This window comes from Borostomias antarcticus (genome assembly GCF_949987555.1).
Source record: "Borostomias antarcticus genome assembly, chromosome: 19".
In the NCBI taxonomy this organism is placed as follows: Eukaryota; Metazoa; Chordata; class Actinopteri; order Stomiiformes; family Stomiidae; genus Borostomias; species Borostomias antarcticus.
The window spans coordinates 20471790-20483206 of record NC_140252.1 but is presented as its reverse complement, the minus strand read 5'-3'; the positions used below and the strand labels follow the sequence as shown (position 1 = coordinate 20483206).

General features: G+C 50.1%; 1 protein-coding gene across 1 annotated transcript in view; it reads right to left on the bottom strand.

Moving 5' to 3' along the window:
• Positions 1-9485: 9485 nt before the first annotated feature.
• Positions 9486-11417, bottom strand: part of LOC311322072 (CLIP-associating protein 1-B-like) — a gene marked incomplete at its 5' end in the record, with an annotated part of 27795 nt that continues 25863 nt past the window's right edge. The window contains 2 exon segments of the mRNA XM_084454082.1: positions 9486-9823; positions 10891-11007. Of these exon segments, the coding sequence (XP_084310208.1) occupies positions 9737-9823; positions 10891-11007 (204 nt within the window). The 3' untranslated portion in view covers positions 9486-9736.

Sequence of the window (11417 nt, the reverse complement as noted above, 5' to 3'; positions counted from 1 at the left end):
GAATGTGGAGATCTCCCCAGACAGCTCTATTCACCCTGAGGAGCAGCTCCTCCTCCTGAGGAGCAGCTCCTCCTCCTCCTCCTGGCCCAAGGAACCGGCAGACCTGTTTAAACGGACCGATCCATGACTCAGACGACTTTAAACACACCCTCACACTCCACTAGGAGAACCACCCACCCTCACCCTCCACCAGGAGAACCACCCACCCTCACCCTCCACCAGGAGAACCACCCACCCTCACCCTCCACCAGGAGAACCATCCACCCTCACACTCCACCAGGAGAACCATCCACCCTCACACTCCACCAGGAGAACCATCCACCCACCCTCACTCTCCACCAGGAGAACCATCCACCCTCACTCTCCACCAGGAGAACCACCCACCCTCACACTCCACCAGGAGAACCACCCACCCTCACACTCCACCAGGAGAACCACCCACCCTCACACTCCACCAGGAGAACCACCCACCCTCACTCTCCACCAGGAGAACCACCCACCCTCACCCTCCACCAGGAGAACCATCCACCCTCACACTCCACCAGGAGAACCATCCACCCTCACTCTCCACCAGGAGAACCATCCACCCTCACTCTCCACCAGGAGAACCATCCACCCTCACACTCCACCAGGAGAACCATCCACCCTCACTCTCCACCAGTAGAACCATCCACCCTCACACTCCACCAGGAGAACCACCCACCCTCACTCTCCACCAGGAGAACCATCCACCCTCACACTCCACCAGGAGAACCACCCACCCTCACTCTCCACCAGGAGAACCACCCACCCTCACACTCCACCAGGAGAACCATCCACCCTCACACTCCACCAGGAGAACCACCCACCCTCACTCTCCACCAGGAGAACCACCCACCCTCACACTCCACCAGGAGAACCACCCACCCTCACACTCCACCAGGAGAACCACCCACCCTCACACTCCACCAGGAGAACCATCCACCCTCACACTCCACCAGGAGAACCACCCACCCTCACTCTCCACCAGGAGAACCACCCACCCTCACACTCCACCAGGAGAACCACCCACCCTCACACTCCACCAGGAGAACCATCCACCCTCACACTCCACCAGGAGAACCATCCACCCTCACACTCCACCAGGAGAACCACCCACCCTCACACTCCACCAGGAGAACCATCCACCCTCACACTCCACCAGGAGAACCATCCACCCTCACACTCCACCAGGAGAACCATCCACCCTCACACTCCACCAGGAGAACCACCCACCCTCACACTCCACCAGGAGAACCATCCACCCTCACTCTCCACCAGGAGAACCACCCACCCTCACACTCCACCAGGAGAACCATCCACCCTCACTCTCCACCAGGAGAACCACCCACCCTCACACTCCACCAGGAGAACCATCCACCCTCACTCTCCACCAGGAGAACCATCCACCCTCACCCTCCACCAGGAGAACCATCCACCCTCACTCTCCACCAGGAGAACCATCCACCCTCACCCTCCACCAGGAGAACCACCCACCCTCACTCTCCACCAGGAGAACCAACCACCCTCACACTCCACCAGGAGAACCACCCACCCTCACTCTCCACCAGGAGAACCATCCACCCTCACACTCCACCAGGAGAACCATCCACCCTCACACTCCACCAGGAGAACCATCCACCCTCACACTCCACCAGAACCACCATGCAGAGCTCTGACGGTTGGCGTCCATTTTTTAATATAGTCATGAACGTTGCACAAGGAGAGGAATTGTTTTTCCTGTTTTTATTGTCAAGTTTCCATTGCAGGTTTAGTGAATAACGAACGATTCTCTGGCCATCGTCATTAATATTCCCCAGCGCGGACGCTCGGTCGGTAGGGGGTGGGACAGCGGACAAAAAACCTCGCAGCAAAAATCACACACAACAATTATCACAAGTGGCAATTTCAAACAGATGTGGGGAGGAACGCGGCGCGGGCCCCCGCTCCGCACGCGGGTCGGCCTCGGAGCCAGGCGCTCCAGAACCCGCACGCCGGCCAATCAGGGGCCGGGGGCCGGGGGTCTCTAATGACCCGGGGGTCGGCGAGGTCGCCGGAGTAAAAGCGGATCTGAGGCACGCCGGGGCCGGCTGCCAAGACAGGCCCATAAATCCCCTCTCTCTGAGGAAGCCATCTTTTATTTTCCTGTTAAATAAGGCCATAATCACACGCCGGTGTCGGGGGCTGAGGCCTGCAGAGAGGCTGCCATACGGGGGGGGGGGGGGTCAATTAAGCAGGGAGCTCTGGGGGGGGGACGCTCTGTGAGCTGGGAGGCTGAGCCCAAAGAGGAAAAAATGTCGGGGGAGGGAGAGGGGGGGGGACATTTTGTCAGCTTCAGAAGATTCACTCGTTTGCCTTGTGAGCGAAACTGTACAAATGATTAGTTTGAGTCCGTACCACATCCTAAATTTAAACTCTCATATATCATATTTCACGTGCGTAGCCGACGGTGGTTGGACAGGGAGAAAGGCGCCCCACATTCAGCAGTCAAAATGTATAGCCCCGCGTGAAAACATGTATCATCTCCGAGAGGCCGTGATGTTGATTCTACAGTAGAAAGAATGATCAACAGGTTGAATGAGGTCTTAGTTGTAACACAGTCAGTCAGGCTGTAGTTCAGAAGCCCTAAAGCGCCCTCTAGTGGTCGTACAGGGAACAGGTTTCCTAGGCTGTCAAAAAACACGAGTTTGACTTGCGGTAGCATTTACTACATCTAATGGACTTGAAATTACTAAAGTAAAACGAGGAACTCTCAAGCTGGACCAGTAAGGTTCCTCTACAGGAGAACTGGGAGGAATGATCAGACCAGCAGACAAGGTAAAGTATACTCAAGAAAGCAGATACTGAAATAGGATAGAAAGTGAATAGTAATATACACATTTACAATGATGAAGTAGGATAGAATAGAAAGGTTTCAAAAATCTTTAAATATAAATAAATAAATAAATAAATAAATAATAATTATAATTATAATAAAGAGGAAAATTCACAGTAGCCCCTTTGGCAACTATATATTGAAATAACAACATCTGGACAGCCTGGAGTCTGTGGCAGAGAGGAGGATGAGGGACAAACTGAAGTCCATCCTCATCCTCTCTATGAGCTGTGGCAGATGGGGACACTCATCCACAGGCTCATCCCACCCAGGTGCAGTACGGAGTGGTTCAGACCTTCCTTTGTGCCGGCGGACAGACATCACAATCTATAACAGCGCCCGAGTGATCCTGAGTACTGTGGAGGTGTGTGTGTGTGTACTGTATGTATGTGTGTGTGTGTACTATATGTAGGTATGTATATGAGAGTATTACTATAGATAGATACGTTAATGATCCCCCTAGGGGGAGATTTGGTGTTTCAGCAGTGGAAATATGACAGCAGCGGTTGTAAATGCAGATATAGACTATGCATTGTAGCAATAAGCATCACAAGAGGAACAAAGATTATACATCCATCCATACAGCTAGAGATGTAGGCTTAATGGTATGAACATTTCACATCATGATTATAGTGAACAAAATTATCCCGGTTATCAGTATTATCACAATACTGTTAAAATATGCTGAACATGTTCAAAAACTACACTGAAAACACTTCAGTTTTATATTGAAAACCACTAATAGTTTTAAAATAACAGCACTATGCACTTTGTTTGCATAAACATTAAAATAATGTGTCTTGGAGACTGTTGCTAGCTTTGGTTGATGTTGACAGTATTTACAGTAGAGTTTTTCAAAGCGTGGTAATAGTGAACACGGTTTTAGTGATGATTTTATCACGATACATTTAATCAAATTTTATCACGGTTTATCATTATACCGGTTATTGTTACATCCCTACGTACACGAGTACAGTATAGAATAGAATATGTACATACATACATCCAGTCTAATAGATATGTCTTTGGAATACACACACATGCATACATACATACATACATACACACACACGCACGCACGCACACACGCGCACACACGCGCGCACACACACACACACACCTCCACCTCACTCAGGATCACTCAGGCAGTTATACAGTCTGATGGCCGCTGGCACAAACGAACGTCTGAACCGCTCCGTAGGTCACCTGGGTGGGAGGAGCCTGTGGGTGGGAGGAGCCTGTGGCTAAAGGTGCTCCCATCTGCCCCAGCTCATAGAGGGGATGAGAGGGGTTGTCCAGGATGGACTTCAGTTTGTCCCTCATCCTTGTCCAGTTGTTGCCCCACAACAGAGCTGGCCCTCCACTCTTCATAATAATACAGATGACCCCCTAACTAAGTCCACAGTGAAACCTGGGTGAATATAATGCAACCTGGAGAGTCCAGCTGAACGTCCAACTACAGTAGACTACCCTCGCTGCACGTTGTAGCACAGGTCATGTGTTCTGTCCAACTACAGTAGACTACCCTCGCTGCATGTCGTAGCACAGGTCATGTGTTCTGTCCAACTACAGTAGACTACCCTCGCTGCATGTCGTAGCACAGGTCATGTGTTCTGTGTCACAACACCGATAGGAAGCCCTTCGCCTGAGGCTCACTGAGGCTCCGAGGGAAAACAGAAAAAAGCTCTTTGCTTACAAATCTCTAATAATAATCTTTATTTGTATATCACCATACATACAAATAAATGCAGCTCAACGTGCTTTATCTAGCTCTTCGGCACCTTGACCAAAGTGGCTTTCTAATGTTATGTTCGATGATTTACACGCTAGACTCGGATGTGACCTTGACCTCTGACCCTCAGATTGGTCAAACAGAGATATTTCCCCCTCAGAGTAGTACATCGTATCCCCCTATCTAAAAAAAGAATGAAAAAAACAGATCTAATGAGAGAAAAAAAACCTTTCCTTACAATAGGCTATAGTTTGAAAATGCCGCAGTATCCTAAGTGAATCCTCCCCTCCGGTTAGATAATAATCGTGATGAATAATCAAGCATCTCTCTCCTGGCATCCCTCTCCCGTCAGCTTGACAGTGCTTCACCTCAGTCTGGGGCCCGTGGAGACGGATCCATATTAAACAGGCAGATTAGACGCGTTTAAACGGCGGGGCAGCCTGGAGAAGCGCTGTACCGGAGACCCCGGGGTCCGCATCTCATCACCCAGCCCGCCCTCATAACACGGCTCTCTCCCCGCGGTGCCCGGCCGGCCCCTGCTCCGGCTCGCCGTCTCCCGCACAGCGGTGACCTCTCGGTCCAGCAGCCTGCCTGAGCCCACACCTCCCCGCCAGGCTCAGGGGCCCGCGGGCTCCCAGGGGCCCCGGCTCGCTCACTACCATCTGCTGTGATTAATAGAAAATGGGCGATGATTTATGGCCCTAGTCATCTCACAATGAAGTCGTTCTCTTTCATTTGCGCGACCTGCCGACCCAGCCGCCACTCCGCGGCAGGTTGGGGAAATACGCGCTAATCATCCGCTATAAAGATCCTTAAACAGAAGGGGGGTTGGGAGGTGGAGGAGAGGGGGGGGGGGGGCTTTAATAAAATTAATTTTCAACAGGGTGTGAATACTAATGGCGCGGCAGACCTCGGTGGTATTGTCAGAGATGAGACGAGGCCACCGCGGAGAGATTTGAGCTCTAATGAGGCTGTTCCAGCCCCGCGTGAGAGGCTGACAGGCCCGCCGGTAAACACGGAACACCGGCCCCGCCGTTAAACACAGAACACCGGCCCCGCCGGTAAACACGGAACACCGGCCCCGCCGTTAAACACGGAACACCGGCCCCGCCGGTAAACACGGAACACCGGCCCCGCCGTTAAACACGGAACACCGGCCCCGCCGTTAAACACGGAACACCGGCCCCGCCGGTAAACACGGAACACCGGCCCCGCCGGTAAACACGGAACACCGGCCCCGCCGTTAAACACGGAACACCGGCCCCGCCGTTAAAACACGGAACACCGGCCCCGCCGGTAAACACGGAACACCGGCCCCGCCGGTAAACACGGAACACCGGCCCCGCCGTTAAACACGGAACACCGGCCCGCCGGTAAACACGGAACCCCGGCCCCGCCGGTAAACACGGAATACCGGCCCCGCCGGTAAACACAGAACACCGGCCCCGCCGGTAAACACGGAACACCGGCCCCGCCGGTAAACACGGAACACCGGCCCCGCCGTTAAACACGGAACACCGGCCCGCCGGTAAACACGGAACACCGGCCCCGCCGTTAAACACGGAACACCGGCCCCGCCGTTAAACACGGAACACCGGCCCCGCCGGTAAACACGGAACACCGGCGTCTGCGTGGCTTTGATCCCGCAACGAGGAGGACAGTCCGCAGTGCGATCCAAAGGAATGTGTTAGAAGATGGATATCGAGTTAGTGGGTTAGTAAGCTACGGTGTCCTTGGAAGGACACATGTGCCCTAATATTAATCTGATCGTGTGCTGCTATACCAATAGTCTACAGGGGAAATAGCTCAAAGGTGCCACTGTAGGCTACAGATAGATCAGGCACATATTGATATTACGGTTCATCATAATTTTGTAAGATCAATTTCAAAACATGCGACAGGATAGTTGTTTATTTAATCAGTGACTTGCATTAGCACTTTTAGTGTCCAGAATCGTCGTGTATCTTCTAGTTTATACACAGGCCTATCTCCTTACATTCACAGACCAGTCAGTGGTTTGATCTGTAAATCCAAACTTCCTTAGATAAACAGTGATAATGTGTACAGTTTATTTATGGATTTCTCTCTAACCGGTGTGTGTGTGTGTGTGTGTCATGGTGGTGCCATTTCTCTTGACCGCACCTGAGTTCAACTTCAAGTTCAACGATGCAGGTCCTGTCTAAATAAAGAGCTTTGGGCGCCATCAGCTGGTGAACCAGAGTACTGCACCCTGAAGTTTTCACACGTTGATCTTTTACATTAAACAGTCAAGTCCGACCGAGGTTGGTTTATTTCAAGTTTATTTTCTGCAAATTCTATCACAGGAGAAAGTGAGCAAAATATGAAAATATGTACAGTTGTCTTAATACACAGAAAATACAACATAATATAAATTATATAGCAGGCTATGAGGTGGACCCTGACTAAACAAAAGCATGCACTGTGAGTGGTTTACATGGTAGATAGGAGCCAACGAACACATCGATAGGAAATATTGCCATTACACCATTGGCTTTAGCTTGTATACAGTAGAATTAGTCTTAAACATCAACATAACACTATCAGTCATGACACGTAGTACTTTCAAATGGGACAAATTCCGATTCAAAAAGCCCAAACTGTTAGTGATTATTATAGCCAGGTGTGTAAGAAAAAAGGCACACACAGATGCACAACCCAAGACATGACGACTTGAGGAGGACAAAGTGGTTTTTCAATCTTAAGCCAATGGGTGCACACAGCAGATACAGGCTACCATATACAACTTTGGTCTGGTAAGTTAGCGTTGCTTGCTTCGACGGGAATCTACGGTATGTACAGAGGGACATTCGCTTGTACGAGCAGACTGGACTCGCGCAGCGGAGTCAGGGGGTGGGAATGTGGGAGCCGAGGCTGCTGGGAAATGGAACCGCCCGTTCCCTCGCCATGCAGAGAACGAGGCTCGGCTCGCCGGAGTAGTGAGGCCATGATTTAGAGTTGCGCGCTGTACAAATACACTTTGATCTTCTGCTCCGTTTGGCCTAGAATTGAGACAGGCAACGTCTACCAAAAGAAAACATAAGATCTGGTGGACGACATTCTGAGAAGAACTGATCATCTTCTGGGTTCTCACATTCGAGAGAGAAAGACCACGACATTGTGTGCACTGTTACAGTACATTTAACAGTCCATGTGATGAAGCGACAGAGCTTACCCAGATGGCAAGCGGATCTGGGCCATATACAGGCCAGATCTGGCCCTTGTGGCTTAGTTCCGGCCCATATATGGCCCAGATCCGCTTGCTATCTGGGTAAGGCCTGACAGTCTTCAGTAAAACCTCGCCCCCTCATCCTCGTCAGAAACACGCCTCTCTAGCCGCCATGTTCCTCCTACGGCGCCCACCCCTGCAGGGCCTGGTGACATGTTAGTACTTCTTAAGCAGCAGTGATATTTCATAAAATGACACTTCTGTACACTGACCAGCTAGACATGATAGACATGATAGAAATCTACAGTGCTTTGACCAGACAAGCCAATCCAGGTGGGATTTCTGTGTAATTATTGCTATTTCAAAGGCTGAAAAGACCAACGTTACAAGTCTTCAATTTCACCTCAACTGTGTTTATTAAATAGAACGCTATTTAAAAACCTGGCACTTCAAATGTCGACAAATTTTGTCATAATACTTCAGATTGTCAAATTCTGATAATCAGTATTGCCCGTTAGACACATGTTTGTTGTCATGCAAAATAGAAATTGCATTTCGACAAACTACTTCACATTTGAACGATCAGGAACTCGTCAGAGTGATTTACATTCAATTTAGGAATTATTGATAATATTGATTAAACGAGTACTACCACACATGGGGGTAGTCTGGACTCACTTGTGTGTCCAAGCATGTAAGACAGCAGAAACTAGGACTTAACAACCCTCTCACTGTGATGCGTATGAGCCGAGGGATCAGCCCAGTCGATTATCATTGGGCCCAAACCACACAGGATACAAGCATCGCTCAAATGCAACCAGGACAGTCTATAACAGTGTCTCTTAATCATTGGCCAGCCAATTGATCATCTACTAAAAATGGAAATGTAAAGAATTCCACTCGTGCTCATCTACTAAAACCTGGTATCTGAGGAATCCCCCCGTTCATAAACATCACCACCACGCCCAAGATGACACGGTACTCCAACCATCAAACACACATTACTATTCCCAATGCCCAAAAAACATGGTTCTCAATGATCTATGCATTACGCTGGATCGAATGAGGCAGTAGTGTACAGATCCAAACTCCCGAGTCATAACATCAACATCTCCTGGAAACTCCCGAGTCATAACATCAACATCTCCTGGAAACTCCCGAGTCATAACATCAACATCTCCTGGAAACTCCCGAGTCATAACATCAACATCTCCTGGAAACTCCCGAGTCATAACATCAACATCTGGAAACTCCCGAGTCATAACATCAAAATCTCCTGGAAACTCCCGAGTCATAACATCTACATCTCCTGGAAACTCCCGAGTCATAACATCAACATCTCCTGGACACTCCCGAGTCATAACATCAACATCTCCTGGAAACTCCCGAGTCATAACATCAACATCTGGAAACTCCCGAGTCATAACATCAACATCTGGAAACTCCCGAGTCATAACATCAACATCTCCTGGACACTTCAGTCATAACATCTACACCTCCTGGAAACTCCCAAGTCATAACATCAACATCTCCTGGACCGATCCGTTGTCATTCAAAGACTTACTTTACATTCATTATAATTTATTAGGTGTGAAATGTCACATTTAAAATCTAAAAACATGTGGAAGTAAAGGTATATTTATATATATATAATAATAATAATAAATGAGACTTAAGGTTAAATAAAACCAATACTGACTGTGAGAGGAGGGTTAGCCCCTCCCCCGATGAGGAATGCGGCCTTCGTGATTGGACAGGAGGTCAAGAAGAGGAGGTCCAGAGAATGAGGCGCACGCCACCGTCTCTCCCTCGGTAGAGTGCGCACGCCGTCCGTGTGTGTGTGTGTGCGTGCGTCCGTGTGTGTGTGTGTGTGCGTGTGCGTCCGTGTGTGTGTGTCCATGTGTGTCCGTGTGTGTGTGTCAAGCTAGCTGTGTGAGGAGATGTCGGAGGAGCTGCTGCTGTTGCTGGTGGAGGTCTGGGCTCTCTTGATGTACAGGTTCAGCAGCTTCATCTGTCACACAGGAAACAGGACAATTCACACAGGAAACAGGACAATTCACACAGGAAACAGGCCAATTCACACAGGAAACAGGCCGGCACACAGGAAACAGGCCGGTCACACAGGAAACAGGCCGGGCACACAGGAAACAGGCCAATTCACACAGGAAACAGGGCAATTCACACAGGAAACAGGCCGGTCACACAGGAAACAGGCCGGGCACACAGGAAACAGGCCGTCACATAGGAAACGGTCACACAGGAAACAGTCACACAGGAAACATGCCGGTCACACAGGAAACGGTCACACAGGAAACAGTCACATAGGAAACAGGCCGGTCACACAGGAAACAGGTCGGACACACGGGAAACCTGAGTATTGAGTGTGCTGTGCAGCCCTAGTAGGTAGGTGAGTATGCAGCCCTAGTATGCAGGTGAGTATGCAGCCCTAGTATGCAGGTGAGTGTGCAGTCCTAGTATGTAGGTGAGTGTGCAGCCCTAGTATGCAGGTGAGTGTGCAGCCCTAGTAGGTAGGTGAGTATGCAGCCCTAGTATGCAGGTGAGTATGCAGCCCTAGTATGCAGGTGAGTGTGCAGCCCTAGTATGCAGGTGAGTGTGCAGCCCTAGTATGCAGGTGAGTGTGCAGCCCTAGTATGCAGGTGAGTGTGCAGCCCTAGTATGCAGGTGAGTGTGCAGCCCTAGTATGCAGGTGAGTGTGCAGCCCTAGTATGCAGGTGAGTGTGCAGCCCTAGTATGCAGGTGAGTGTGCAGCCCTAGTATGTAGGTGAGTGTGCAGCCCTAGTATGCAGGTGAGTGTGCAGCCCTAGTATGCAGGTGAGTATGCAGCCCTAGTATGCAGGTGAGTGTGCAGCCCTAGTATGTAGGTGAGTGTGCAGCCCTAGTATGTAGGTGAGTGTGCAGCCCTAGTATGCAGGTGAGTGTGCAGCCCTAGTAGGTAGGTGAGTGTGCAGCCCTAGTATGCAGGTGAGTGTGCAGCCCTAGTATGCAGGTGAGTGTGCAGCCCTAGTATGCAGGCTAGTGTGCTGTGGAGGGGATGAGGAGGCGAGGGCGCTACGGTACCTTGCTGCCGGTCAGCTGAGCCAGGAAGGGCTTCAGCTCGTCTCCAATCACAGAGTAGAGGGCCACCAGGCAGAACACACTGGCCTTACGCACACTGCTCTCTGTGTTGTCATAGCCCTGCGCAGGACACACACACACATATACATACACACACACACACACACACACACGCGCACACACACACGGACACGGACACGCACACACACATGCACACACACATGCACACACGCACGCACACACGCACGCACACACACACACACACACACACACACACACACACACACATACATACAGACACACACACACACAGTTACAATGCAGACAGTCTTAAGCACTCCCCAAAGATGGAAAGAGCGCAGCGTGTTGCTTCATGCCTTTAAACAAACAAACATGGCTCATAGATCGCTTACAAAGACTGAACCTCAGCACAAACACATGAGTTATCAACATGAAAAATACATATTACCATAAATCCATATTCTGTGTGTGTGTGAGTATGTATATGTACGTGTGTGTGTGTATATATA